Here is a 14,830-nt window from a genome sequence, read left to right as displayed (position 1 = left end):
CACATGGGCATTGCTGGCTGACCAGCATTTATTGCCCATCCCTCCTTGCCCTTGTTCAGAGGGCAGTTGAGATGGAGGGATAGAAAGACCGAGGGATTGGAGATGGAAGGACAGAAAGGCTGAGGGATTGGACAGGGAGGGAGAGAAAGGCCGAGGGATTGGAGAGGGTGGGAGAGAAAGAGAGAAATTGGCGATGGAGGGAGAGAGTTGATGAGGGTTTGGAGGTTATTTTTATTTATTTGTGGTACATGGGTGTTGCTGGCTGACCAGAGTTTAGAGTTTTGTTGAGAGTCAACCATATTGCTGTGGCTCTGGAGTGACATGTAGTCCAGACCAGGGTAAGGACAGCAGATTTCCTTCCCTGAAGGACATTAGTGAACCAGATAGGTTTTTCCCACAATGGGTCATCAGATTCTTAAATCCAGATTTTTTTAATTGAATTCAAATTCCACCATCTGCCGTGGGCGGGATTTGAACCCAGATCCCCAAAACATTAGCAGAGTTTCAGGATTAATAGTCTAGCGATCATACCACAAGGCCATCACCTCCCCACATAGAGGTACAGGGTGACACATTCAGGCATTAAAGATCCTGGGAGACAAACAAGGACAGGAATTGGACTGGAGGGAGAGACTCAGAGATTGAACAAGCCAAAAGCTTTGAGGATTCATTTACTAAAATAAATACAAGACAGTGAGCTTTGATAAGCAAGTAAAGGTCATTTCTGTTATAACTGATATTGATAAGTGGTGATTACTGACCAGATTCTTCAGTCTGCGAAGGAGATAGTTGAGTAAGAATGATTTCCCCGTTCTCTCTTCACCGATGATGGAAACCAGACAAACCGGCAGGTCCTCCACAGCCTTGTTTAAAAGGCAACTACTTAAAACATCATCATTGACACAAATCGACTCATTGACAAACTCCACCAGTTGCAAGGCTTCTCCAATGGCTGAGCCCATTTCCTTCAAACAGAACAGAGGGTCCACTGTTACTTGTATTTTATATTAATGATTTGCATGGGAATTTAGGAGGCATGGTTAGTAAGTTTGCAGATGACACCAAGATTGGTGGCATAGTGGACAGTGAGGAAGGTTATCTCGGATTGCAGCAGGATCTTGATCAGTTGGGCCAGTGGGCTGACGAATGGCAGATGGAGCTTAATTTAGATAAATGCGAGGTGATGCATTTTGGTCGATCGAACCAGGGCAGGACTTACTCAGTTAATGGTAGGGCGTTGGGGAGAGTTACAGAACAAAGAGATCTCGGGGGTACAGGTTCATAGTTCCTTGAAAGTGGAGTCACGGGTGGACAGAGTGGTGAAGAAGGCATTCGGCATGCTTGGTTTCATCGGTCAGAACATTGAACACAGGAGTTGGGACGTCTTGTTGAAGTTGTACAAGACATTGGTAAGGCCACACTTGGAATGCTGTGTGCAGTTCTGGTCACCCTATTATAGAAAGGATATTATTAAACTAGAAAGAGTGCAGAAAAGATTTACTAGGATGCTACCGGGACTTGATGGATTGAGTTATAAGGAGAGGCTGGATAGACTGGGACTTTTTCCCCTGGAGCGTAGGAGGCTGAGGGGTGATCTTATAGGGGTCTATAAAATAATGAGGGGCACAGATCAGCTCGATAGTCAGTATCTTTTCCCAAAGGTAGGGGAGTCTAAAACTAGAGGGCATAGGCTTAAGGTGAGAGGGGAGAGATACAAAAGTGTCCAGAGGGGCAATTTCTTCACATAGAGGGTGGTGAGTGTCTGGAACGAGCTGCCAGAGGCAGTAGTAGAGGCGGGTACAATTTTGTCTTTTAAAAAGCACGGAGATAGTTACATGGGTACGATGGGTAGAGAGGGATATGGGCCAAATGTGGGAAATTGGGACTAGCTTCCTGGTAAAAACTGGGAGGCTTGGACAAGTTGGGCCTGTTTCCAAGCTGCAAACATCTATGACTCGAAGAACAAATATTATTCCAGCAAAATCTCAGGCACAAACATCCCATCAGAACACAGAGGGACAAGGACACAAAATAACAACGCAGCATCAAATCAGTGGAAAGGACAATGCATCTAACAAACTTTGCCACCAGGTCCCACGGGGAAAGGGCAGTGTATCTAACGCACTGTGACACCCGGTCCCAGAGGGGAAAGGATAGTGTATCTAACGCACTGTGACACCCGGTCCCAGAGGGGGAAAGGACAGTGTATCGAACGCACTGTGACACCCGGTCCCAGAGGGGGAAAGGACAGTGTATCTAACATAGAACATAGAAAGCCACAGCACAAACAGGCCCTTCGGCCCACAAGTTGCGCTGATCATATCCCTACCTCTAGGCATATCTATAGCCCTCAATCCCATTAAATCCCATGTACTCATCCAGAAGTCTCTTAAAAGACCCCAACGAGTTTCCCTCCACCACCACCGACGTCAGCCGATTCCACTCACCCACCACCCTCTGAGTGAAAAACTTACCCCTGACATCTCCTCTGTACCTACCCCCCAGCACCTTAAACCTGTGTCCTCTCGTAGCAACCATTTCAGCCCTTGGAAATAGCCTCTGAGAGTCTACCCTATCCAGACCTCTCAACATCTTGTAAACCTCTATCAGGTCACCTCTCATCCTTCGTCTCTCCAGGGAGAAGAGACCAAGCTCCCTCAACCTATCCTCATAAGGCATGCCCCCCAATCCAGGCAACATCCTTGTAAATCTCCTCTGAACCCTTTCAATGGCTTCAACATCTTTCCTGTAATGAGGTGACCAGAACTGCGCGCAGTACTCCAAGTGGGGTCTAACCAGGGTCCTATAAAGCTGCAGCATTATCTCCCGACTCCTAAACTCAATCCCTCGATTAATGAAGGCTAGTACGCCGTACGCCTTCTTGACCGCATTCTCCACCTGCGAGGCCGATTTAAGAGTCCTATGGACCCGGACCCCAAGGTCCTTCTGATCCTCTACACTGCTAAGAATGGTACCCTTCATATTATACTGCTGCTTCATCCCATTGGATCTGCCAAAATGGATCACTACACACTTATCCGGGTTGAAGTCCATCTGCCACTTCTCCGCCCAGTCTTGCATTCTATATATGTCTCGCTGCAACTTCTGACATCCCTCCAAACTATCCACAACACCACCTACCTTGGTGTCGTCAGCAAACTTACCAACCCATCCCTCCACTTCCTCATCCAGGTCATTTATGAAAATGACAAACAGCAAGGGTCCCAGAACAGATCCCTGGGGCACTCCACTGGTCACTGACCTCCATGCAGAGAAAGACCCCTCCACAGCCACTCTCTGCCTTCTGCAGGCAAGCCAGTTCTGGATCCACAAGGCAACAGCCCCTTGGATCCCATGTCCTCTCACTTTCTCAAGAAGTCTTGCATGGGGGAACTTATCGAACGCCTTGCTGAAGTCCATATAGACCACATCCACCGCTCTTCCTTCGTCAATGTGTTTGGTCACATTTTCAAAGAACTCAACCAGGCTCGTAAGGCACGACCTGCCCTTGACAAAGCCGTGCTGACTACTTTTGATCATACTAAACTTCTCTCGATGATCATAAATCCTGTCTCTCAGGATCCTCTCCATCAACTTACCAACCACTGAGGTTAGACTCACCGGTCGGTAATTTCCCGGGCTGTCCCTGTTCCCTTTCTTGAATATAGGGACCACATCTGCAATCCTCCAATCCTCCGGAACCTCTCCCGTCTCCATCGACGATGCAAAGATCATCACCAAAGGCTCCGCAATCTCCTCCCTCGCCTCCCACAGTAACCTGGGGTACATCCCATCCGGTCCCAGCGACTTACCAACCTTGATGCCATTCAATAGTTCCAACACATCCTCTTTCTTTATGTCCACATGCTCGATCCTTTCTGTCCACCGCAAACCAGCAGTACAACCACCCAGATCCCTTTCCACCGTGAATACCGAGGTAAAGTATTCATTAACGCACTGTGACACCCGGTCCCAGAGGGGGAAAGGACAGTGTATCTAACGCACTGTGACACCTGGTCCCAGAGGGGAAAGGATAGTGTATCTAACGCACTGTGACACGCGGTCCCAGAGGGGGAAAGGACAGTGTATCGAACGCACTGTGACACCCGGTCCCAGAGGGGGAAAGGACAGTGTATCTAACGCACTGTGACACCCGGTCCCAGAGGGGGAAAGGACAGTGTATCGAACGCACTGTGACACCCGGTCCCAGAGGGGGAAAGGACAGTGTATCGAACGCACTGTGACACCCGGTCCCAGAGGGGGAAAGGACAGTGTATCGAACGCACTGTGACACCCGGTCCCAGAGGGGGAAAGGACAGTGTATCTAACGCACTGTGATATCCGGTCCCAGAGGGGGAAAGGACAGCGTATCTAACGCACTGTGACACCTGGTCCCAGAGGGGGAAAATGAGGGTCAGTGCTGAGGGAACACCATGCTGTGGATGGGTCAGTGCTGGGGGAGCCCCTGAGTGTTCGCCGCACAGCCAGAGGGCCAGTACCTGGTCCCAGAGGGGGAAAATGAGGGTCAGTGTTGAGGGAACACCATGCTGTCAGGGGATCAATACGGAGGCAGTATCAAACTGTGGAATAAATCATCTTAAAGCATTGACATTGATGTCAATGCACCTCCTGCCCTGTTGGGTGAATGCAGGGAAGTAATGCAGAGACAGAACTCGAGAAACACAAAGGGAGAGCTCAGGGAAACACCTGCAGAGTTAGACACGGAACGGTGGAGAGAGAGACACACAGACAGAATGAGAGTAACAAAACTTGGTGAATTAGTGTGAACTCTATTCCATTCATTCCCAAATGCCATTACCTTGTACAGGTCACACTCAGGAAGCAGTAAGTGGGAAACAGCAGATATCACCTAGTCTGGCAGCACCGACACAGTAAGATCACCCTGAACAAACACAGCTCTGATCAACTCTCACACTCCAAATTCTCACAGTCCAAATTCTCACAGGGAGAGTGAATGTCCCATAAAGTTCCCGGTGATATTGTGTGATCAAGTTGTGGTTCAGTCCAAAGGTTTATGATAACTTACCTTTGTTACATTCGATAGCTGTGTTGATTGTGCACAGTCATGGGGAAATATTATCCAGCTCTGCAGGCTTTCATGCTCATATATATCAACCTCCAGATCATTCCACCAACCTTTGTGTCATCCGCAAACTTACTAATCAAACAGTTTTATATATATATTTTACAAACAGTAAAGGTCCCAGCACTGATCCCTGAGGAACACCACTTGTCACAGCCCTCCATTCAGAAACACACCCTTCCACTGCTACCCTCTGTCTTCAATGACTGAGCCAGTTTTGTATCCACCTTGCCAGCTCACCTCTGATCCCATGCGACTGTACCTTCTGCACCAGTCTGCCATGAGGGACCTTGTCAAAGGTCTTCCTGAAGTCCATGTAGACAACAGCCACTGCCCTACCTTCATCAATCATCTTCGTCACTTCCTCAAAAAACTCGATCAAGTTAGTGAGACACGACCTCCCCTTCACAAAACCATGTTGCCTCTCACTAATACGTCCATTTATTTCCAAGTGGGAATAAATCCTGTCTCGAAGAATCCTCTCCAATAATTTCCCTACCACTGATGCAAGGCTCACCGGCCTGTAATTACCTGGATTATTCTTGCTACCCCTCTTAAACAAAGGAACAACATTGGCTATTCTCCAATCCTCTGGGACCTCCCCTGTAGCCAGTGAGGACACAAAGATTTCTCTCCAGGCCCCAGCAATTTCCTCCCTTGCCTCTCTCAGTATTCTGGGGTATATCCCATCAGGCCCTGGGGACTTGTCGACCTTAATGTTTCTCAAGAACCCCAATACCTCCTCCTTATTGATCTCAACATGACTCAAACTATCTACACATCCTTTCCCAGACTCATCATCCACCAAGTCCCTCTCTTTGGTGAATACTGACGCAAAGTACTCATTTAATACCTGAACCGTTTCCTCTGGCTCCACGCATAGGTTCCCTCCCCTGTCCTTGAGTGGGCCAACCCTCTGGCTCTTTATATATGTATAAAAAGCCTTGGGATTTTCTTTAATCCTGCTGGATCCTGTGCTGAGTGCTGGTGATGCTGCTGTCTGCAGCCATTGCATTGTTACATTGTTCCAGGTGTGGTCCCCTGCCCCCATGTCCCTGACCTGACTGGAAGGGTATGCTGTAGTTGCAATCGTGGCAATGGCTCAAGGGGGCACAATGGTCACGCCCGCACACCAACCTGCATGCTCTCCCTGCCTGCTGTGTTCATGATGCCAATGGCAGACAACCTAATCAGGTGACGAATGGCACCAGGTGGGGGTACTGGTCCCAGTGAGGGATGCAGTGGGTGGGGGGGGGGGGCAGCGGGGTAGCTGTAAGCAATGACATGTATCCATCAATCTCTCTCTCTCTAACCCCCACCATGCAGAATGGATCTCGGACTGATTGATTTCGAGCTGGCCATCATGGTGACGGCTGATGAGGAGGAAGGTTGTGAAGGGCTTGGGAGGTCACTCCAGGAGCAGCCAGTGGCAGGCCCCCAGGAAGGGGCTGCCGCTGATGACCATGAGGTGGGAGAGCAGTTTCCCACAGGAGAAGGAGGATGCGAAGGCCGAGGCAATACTAGACCGGGACATCTTTCGAGGGGCAGTCAGAGGTCATGTGCCATTGCTGGCTCCGCCTATCCAAGGACACGGTCCAGAACCTGTGCAGGTGCTCGCACACCTGGCACCTGAGTGGCAGTGCAGCCACCCATTGCCAGTAGAAGCAAAGGTGACGCCAGCCCTTAACTTCTACATGACAGGGTCATGTCAAGCACCCAATGGCAACCTTGGTGGAATCTCTCAGTCCACAGATGTTTTCGCCAGGTGACAGATGCCTTGTTCACCCGGGTAGGCCAAGACATCCACTTTGATGTTGGGACAGGGTCAGCAGGAGGCCCAGGCTGCAGGTTTCGCTACCATTGTCAGAATGCCCCAAGGGGGCAGTGGATGGGACACACACCGCCCTGCGATCCCGTGAGATGAGGGGCAACCATTCATTAACCAAAAGGTTTCAATTCCCTCCACGTACAAATCGTATGTGACCACTGGATAATCATTATGCACGCCACCCAGGGAGTGTCCAAGACAGCAACGTGCTGAGGCAGTCAGACATCCCTGGGCTCTTTGACAACAGGCCCAGGCTGTCAGGATGGTTCACACAGGACAAGGGCGACCTGCTGAGGTTATGGCTGATGTTGCCAGTGCAGAGGCCCCAGGCCGAGGGGAGACCTGTGAAAATGAGGCCCATGCTGCCACCCGGTCCAGAGCAGAACGTTACACAGGCCTGCTGAAGATGCAGTTGCATTGCCTGGACCACTCTGGGGGTCGGTGCTGAGGGGGGCGCCGCACTGCGGGGGGGGGGGGCGCCGCACTGTGGGGGGGGTCGGCGCTGAGGGGGGTGCCGCACTGCGGGGAGGGGGGGGGCGTCGGCGCTGAGGGGGGCACCGCACTGCGGGGGGGGGGGGGGGGGGGTCGGTGCTGAGGGGGGCGCCGCACTGCGGGGGGGGGGGCGCCGCACTGTGGGGGGGGTCGGCGCTGAGGGGGGCACCGCACTGCGGGGGGGGGGGGGGGGGTCGGTGCTGAGGGGGGCGCCGCACTGCGGGGGGGGGGGGGGTCGGTGCTGAGGGGGGCGCCGCACTGCGGGGGGGGGGGGGCGCCGCACTGTGGGGGGGGTTGGCGCTGAGGGGGGCACCGCACTGCGGGGGGGGGGGGGGTCGGTGCTGAGGGGGGCGCCGCACTGCGGGGGGGGGGGGGCGCCGCACTGTGGGGGGGGTCGGCGCTGAGGGGGGGTGCCGCACTGCGGGGAGGGGGGGGGCGTCGGCGCTGAGGGGGGCACCGCACTGCGGGGGGGGGGGGGGGGGGGTCGGCGCTGAGGGAGAACTCGAGAAACAGAAAGGGACAGCTCAGGGAAACACCTGCAGAGTTAGACACGGAATGGTGGACAGAGTGAGAGGCACAGACAGAATGAGTGTGACAGAAATTGGTGAATTAGTGTGAACTCTATTCCATTCATTCCCAAATGCCATTCCCTTGTACAGGTCACACTCAGGAAGCAGTAAGTGGGAAACAGCAGATATCACCGAGTCTGGCAGCACCGACACAGTCGGATCGACCTGAACCAACACAGCTGTGATCATAGAATCCCTACAGTGCAGAAGGAGGCCATTCGGCCCATCGGGTCTGTACCGACCACTATCCCACCCAGCCCCTACCCCATGCATTTACCCTAGCTCGTCCCCCTGACACTGAGGGGCAATTTAGCACGGCCAATCCACGTAACCTGCACTTCTTTGGACTGTCGGAGGAAACCGGAGCACCCGGAGGAAACCCACGCAGACACGGGGAGAACGTGCAGACTCCGCACAGACGGTGACCCGAGCCGGGAATCAAACCCGGGTCCCTGGCGCTGTCAGGCAGCAGTGCTAACCACACTGTGCCACCGTGCCATCCTCAAGCGGATCACACTGTCCAAATGGGGCGGCACGGTCGCACAGTGGGTTAGCACTGCTGCTTCACAGCTCCAGGGACCCGGGTTCGATTCCTGGCTTGGGTCACTGTCTGTGTGGAGTTTGCACATTCTCCTCGTGTCTGCGTGGGTTTCCTCCGGGTGCTCCGGTTTCCTCCCACAGTCCAAAGATGTGCGGGTTAGGTTGATTGGCCAGGTTAAAAATTGCCCCTTAGAATCCTGAGATGTGTAGGTTAGAGTGATTAGTGGGTAAATATGTAGGGATATGGGGGTAGGGCCTGGGTGGGATTGTGGCCGGTGCAGACTCGATGGGCCGAATGGCCTCTTTCTGTACTGTAGGCTTTCTATGATCTTCTATGATTTCTATGATCTAAATTCTCACTGCGAGAGTGAATGTTCCAGAGAGTCCCCAGTGATATTGTGAATGTTTTTATTCAGTGGCACATGGGGGTCACTGGCTGGGCCAGTGTTTATTGCCCATGCCTTGTTGCCCTTGGAGGGCAGTTGAAGTCACCCACATTTGCTGTGGGCTCTGGAGTCACAGGAAGGCCAGACCGGGTGAGGACGGCAGATTTCCTTCCTCACGAGATGGGTTTTTCCAACAATCGATAATGGTTTCATGGTCATCAGTAGATTCTTCATTCCAGAAATGTCAGCGTCATCAAGTTGTGGTTCAGTCCAAAGGTTTGCGATAACTTATCTTTGTAACATTCAATAGCTTGGAATTCACTCCGTGACACATGTTTACGGGAAAACAGGAACCCATTCCATTGGGACTGAGTGTAAAGACTACATTCTGCAGGTTTGATTGTGATGATGTGGAGATGCCGGTGTTGGACTGGGGTAAACACAGTAAGAAGTTTAACAACACCAGGTTAAAGTCCAACAGGTTTATTTGGTAGCAAAAGCCACACAAGCTTTCGAGGCTCTGAGCCCCTTCTTCAGGTGAGTGGGAATTCTGTTCACAAACAGAACTTATAAGACACAGACTCAATTTACATGAATAATGGTTGGAATGCGAATACTTACAACTAATCCAGTCTTTAAGAAACAAAACAATGGGAGTGGAGAGAGCATCAAGACAGGCTAAAAAGATGTGTATTGTCTCCGGGATATTGGGTTTATGTCACACTATTTCACATAAATATTTCTGCTTTTTTCCTCCTGAGTCTTTATCATGCGATCCTAGAATCAGAATTTATGTCACACTATTTGTAACTCCCACAGTTGCGTGGACCTGCAGAGTTTCACTGGCTGTCTTGTCTGGAGACAATACACATCTTTTTAGCCTGTCTTGATGCTCTCTCCACTCCCATTGTTTTGTTTCTTAAAGACTGGATTAGTTGTAAGTATTCGCATTCCAACCATTATTCATGTAAATTGAGTCTGTGTCTTATAAGTTCTGTTTGTGAACAGAATTCCCACTCACCTGAAGAAGGGGCTCAGAGCCTCGAAAGCTTGTGTGGCTTTTGCTACCAAAATAAACCTGTTGGACTTTAACCTGGTGTTGTTAAACTTCTTACTGGGTTTGATTGTGCCCAGTGATGGGGAAATATTAACCAGTCCTGCAGGCTTTCACCCTCATACATCAACCCCAACAAATATCCATGTCTTTACACCCAGCCCCAGAGGCTGTTTGTCTCCTTATCGACACTCGAATAAGGTCCAGTGTCCAGTTACACACTGAATAAAATCCAGAGTCAGTAAGTCTTGTTTATCGTGTCCCAACCTCACAGGGTGCATCAGCTTCACTCACAACGCTGCGGTGTCCCATTAATCTGAGCCTGTCAACAGGATTCCCTGACAGTGTTCAGCATTGTCTAAATGGCCATCTCCACCCAGTCCAGAGCTCGGAGACACAATCCATGGGGATATTCCCAATCCTGCTGCACGATGGTTCCTTCACCCACAGTCGATCCCTGTCCAGGTCAGGTCCCTGCTGGAAACACCATCCCACACCCACCATATGAGACCAGTGAGAGGATCAGACACCTTTTAACAACGTGTACCAAATGTACTCAGATAGGAATGTGGCAGTGAAACACAGCAGGAAAGAGAAAAGACAGAACTGAAATGAGGCGGGGTCACCACAGGGGGACCAGAGTGCAGTCAAAGGGGAAGCTTCCACACATTCAAAACTGAGAGAGTCTGAAATGAGAAAGAATAGGAATTTCAGAGTGCCCGCGCCGAGGGAGCGCCGCGCCGGGCAAGGGCCCGCGTTGAGGGAGAGCCGCACGCGGGCGAGGCTCCGCACTGAGGGAGACTCCGCGCTGAGGGAGGCTCCGCGCTGAGGGAGGCTCCGCGCTGAGGGAGACTCCGCGCTGAGGGAGGCTCCGCACTGAGGGAGGCTCCGCACTGAGGGAGGCTCCGCACTGAGGGAGGCTCCGCACTGAGGGAGACTCCGCACTGAGGGAGGCTCCGCGCTGAGGGAGGCTCCGTGCCGAGGGAGACTCCGCGCTGAGGGAGGCTCCGCGCCGAGGGAGGCTCCGCGCCGAGGGAGGCTCCGCGCCGAGGGAGGCTCCGCGCTGAGGGAGGGCCGCGCCGAGGGAGGCTCCGCCCCGAGGGAGGCTCCGCGCCGAGGGAGGCTCCACGCCGAGGGAGACTCCGCGCTGAGGGAGACTCCGCGCTGAGGGAGGCTCCGCGCTGAGGGAGGCTCCGCGCTGAGGGAGACTCCGCGCTGTGGGAGACTCCGCGCTGAGGGAGGCTCCGCGCTGAGGGAGACTCCGCACTGAGGGAGGCTCCGCGCTGAGGGAGACTCCGCGCTGAGGGAGACTCCGCGCTGAGGGAGACTCCGCGCCGAGGGAGGCTCCGCGCCGAGGGAGGCTCCGCGCTGTGGGAGACTCCGCACTGAGGGAGACTCCGCGCTGAGGGAGACTCCGCGCTGAGGGAGACTCCGCACTGAGGGAGACTCCGCGCCGAGGGAGGCTCCGCGCTGTGGGAGACTCCGCGCTGAGGGAGACTCCGCGCCGAGGGAGGCTCCGCGCCGTGGGAGACTCCGCGCTGTGGGAGACTCCGCGCTGAGGGAGACTACGCGCTGTGGGAGGCTCCGCGCTGAGGGAGGCTCCGTGCCGAGGGAGACTCCGCGCCGAGGGAGGCTCCGCGCCGAGGGAGGCTCCGCGCCGAGGGAGGCTCCGCGCTGAGGGAGGGCCGCGCCGAGGGAGGCTCCGCCCCGAGGGAGACTCCGCGCCGAGGGAGGCTCCGCGCTGTGGGAGACTCCGCGCTGAGGGAGACTCCGCGCCGAGGGAGGCTCCGCGCTGTGGGAGACTCCGCGCTGTGGGAGACTCCGCGCTGAGGGAGACTACGCGCTGTGGGAGGCTCCGCGCTGAGGGAGGCTCCGTGCCGAGGGAGACTCCGCGCCGAGGGAGGCTCCGCGCCGAGGGAGGCTCCGTGCCGAGGGAGGCTCCGCGCTGAGGGAGGGCCGCGCCGAGGGAGGCTCCGCCCCGAGGGAGGCTCCGCGCCGAGGGAGGCTCCACGCCGAGGGAGACTCCGCGCTGAGGGAGACTCCGCGCTGAGGGAGGCTCCGCGCTGAGGGAGGCTCCGCGCTGAGGGAGACTCCGCGCTGTGGGAGACTCCGCGCTGAGGGAGGCTCCGCGCTGAGGGAGACTCCGCACTGAGGGAGGCTCCGCGCTGTGGGAGACTCCGCGCTGTGGGAGACTCCGCGCTGAGGGAGACTCCGCGCTGTGGGAGACTCCGCGCTGTGGGAGACTCCGCGCTGAGGGAGACTCCGCGCTGTGGGAGACTCCGCGCTGTGGGAGACTCCGCGCTGTGGGAGGCTCCGCGCTGAGGGAGGCTCCGCCCTGAGGGAGGCTCCGCGCTGAGGGAGGCTCCGCGCTGAGGGAGACTCCGCGCCGAGGGAGGCTCCGCGCCGAGGGAGGCTCCGCCCTGAGGGAGACTCCGCCCTGAGGGAGACTCCGCCCTGAGGGAGACTCCGCCCTGAGGGAGGCTCCGCGCCGAGGGAGGCTCCGCACTGAGGGAGGCTCCGCCCTGAGGGAGACTCCGCGCCGAGGGAGGCTCCGCGCCGAGGGAGGCTCCGCGCCGAGGGAGAGTCCGCGCTGAGGGAGGCTCCGCGCCGAGGGAGGCTCCGCCCTGAGGGAGACTCCGCCCTGAGGGAGACTCCGCGCCGAGGGAGACTCCGCGCCGAGGGAGGCTCCGCGCCGAGGGAGACTCCACGCTGAGGGAGAGTCCGCGCTGAGGGAGGCTCCGCGCTGAGGGAGGCTCCGCGCTGAGGGAGGCTCCGCGCTGAGGGAGACTCCGCGCTGAGGGAGACTCCGCGCTGAGGGAGACTCCGCGCTGAGGGAGGCTCCACGCTGAGGGAGGCTCCGCGCTGAGGGAGGCTCCGCACTGAGGGAGGCTCCACGCTGAGGGAGACTCCACCCCGAGGGAGGCTCCGCGCTGAGGGAGGCTCCACGCTGAGGGAGGCTCCGCACCGAGGGAGGGCCGCGCTGAGGGAGACTCCGCACCGAGGGAGGGCCGCGCCGAGGGAGACTCTGCGCCGAGTGAGACTCCGCGCTGAGGGAGGCTCCGCGCTGAGGGAGACTCCGCGCTGAGGGAGGCTCCGCACTGAGGGAGGCTCTGCACTGAGGGAGGCTCCGCACTGAGGGAGGCTCCGCACTGAGGGAGACTCCGCACTGAGGGAGGCTCCGCGCTGAGGGAGGCTCCGTGCCGAGGGAGACTCCGCGCTGAGGGAGGCTCCGCGCCGAGGGAGGCTCCGCGCCGAGGGAGGCTCCGCGCTGAGGGAGGGCCGCGCCGAGGGAGGCTCCGCCCCGAGGGAGGCTCCGCGCCGAGGGAGGCTCCACGCCGAGGGAGACTCCGCGCTGAGGGAGACTCCGCGCTGAGGGAGGCTCCGCGCTGAGGGAGACTCCGCGCTGAGGGAGACTCCGCGCTGTGGGAGACTCCGCGCTGAGGGAGACTCCGCGCCGAGGGAGGCTCCGCGCCGAGGGAGGCTCCGCGCTGAGGGAGACTCCGCGCTGAGGGAGACTCCGCGCCGAGGGAGGCTCCGCGCTGTGGGAGACTCCGCGCTGTGGGAGACTCCGCACTGAGGGAGACTCCGCGCCGAGGGAGGCTCCGCGCTGTGGGAGACTCCGCGCTGAGGGAGACTCCGCGCCGAGGGAGGCTCCGCGCTGTGGGAGACTCCGCGCTGTGGGAGGCTCCGAGCCGAGGGAGGCTCCGCGCCGAGGGAGACTCCGCACTGAGGGAGGCTCCGCGCTGAGGGAGGCTTCGCGCTGAGGGAGGCGCCGTGCTGAGGGAGGCTCCGCGCTGAGGGAGGCTTCGCGCTGAGGGAGGCGCCATGCTGAGGGAGGCTCCGCGCTGAGGGAGGCTCCGCGCCGAGGGAGGCCGAGGTAGGCTCTGCACCGAGGGAGGCTCCGCGCTGAGGGGGGGCCGCGCCGAGGGAGACTCCGCGCCGAGGGAGGCTCCGCGCTGAGGGGGGGCCGCGCCGAGGGAGACTCCGCGCCGAGGGAGGGCCGCGCCGAGGGAGACTCCGCGCCGAGGGAGGGCCGCGCCGAAGGAGGCTCCACGCCGAGGGAGGGCCGCGCCGAGGGAGGCTCCGCGCTGAGGGAGGGCCGCACCGAGGGAGGCTCTGCACCGAGGGAGACTCCGCGCTGAGGGAGACTCCGCGCCGAGGGAGACTCCGCGCCGAGGGAGGGCCGCACTGAGGGAGGCTCCGCGCCGAGGGAGACTCCGCGCCGAGGGAGGGCCGCACTGAGGGAGGCTCCGCGCCGAGGGAGGGCCGCACCGAGGGAGGCTCTGCACCGAGGGAGACTCCGCGCTGAGGGAGACTCCGCGCCGAGGGAGACTCCGCACTGAGGGAGACTCCGCACTGAGGGAGACTCCGCGCTGAGGGAGACTCCGCACTGAGGGAGGCTTCGCACTGAGGGAGACTCCGCGCCGAGGGAGGCTCCGCGCTGAGGGAGACTCCGCACTGAGGGAGGGCTGCGCCGAGGGAGGCTCCGCACTGAGGGAGGGCTGCGCCGAGGGAGGCTCCGCACTGAGGGAGACTCCGCACCGAGGGAGACTCCGCACCGAGGGAGACTCCGCACCGAGGGAGGCTCCGCGCTGAGGGAGGCTCCGCGCTGAGGGAGGCTCCGCGCTGAGGGAGACTCCGCGCAGAGGGAGACTCCGCGCCGAGGGAGGCTCCGCGCTGAGGGAGACTCCGCGCCGAGGGAGGCTCCGCGCCGAGGGAGGCTCCGCGCTGAGGGAGACTCCGCGCTGAGGGAGACTCCGCACTGAGGGAGACTCCGCACTGAGGGAGACTCCGCGCCGAGGGAGACTCCGCGCCGAGGGAGACTCCGCGCTGAGGGAGACTCCGCGCTGAGGGAGG

General features: G+C 57.8%; 1 protein-coding gene across 1 annotated transcript in view; it reads right to left on the bottom strand.

Annotated features, from left to right (window-relative positions):
• The window catches only part of LOC144486993 (RING finger protein 112-like), a gene marked incomplete at its 3' end in the record, with an annotated part of 76,428 nt that overhangs the window by 48,684 nt on the left and 12,914 nt on the right, over nt 1-14,830 (bottom strand). The window contains exon 2 of the mRNA XM_078205031.1: nt 762-965. Within this exon, the coding sequence (XP_078061157.1) occupies nt 762-962 (201 nt within the window). The remainder of the gene's footprint in view (nt 1-761; nt 966-14,830) is intronic.

This window comes from Mustelus asterias, unplaced genomic scaffold (genome assembly GCF_964213995.1).
Source record: "Mustelus asterias unplaced genomic scaffold, sMusAst1.hap1.1 HAP1_SCAFFOLD_550, whole genome shotgun sequence".
In the NCBI taxonomy this organism is placed as follows: domain Eukaryota; kingdom Metazoa; phylum Chordata; class Chondrichthyes; order Carcharhiniformes; family Triakidae; genus Mustelus; species Mustelus asterias.
Note: the sequence above shows the minus strand (reverse complement) of the source record. Positions and strands in the feature narration are given on the sequence as shown.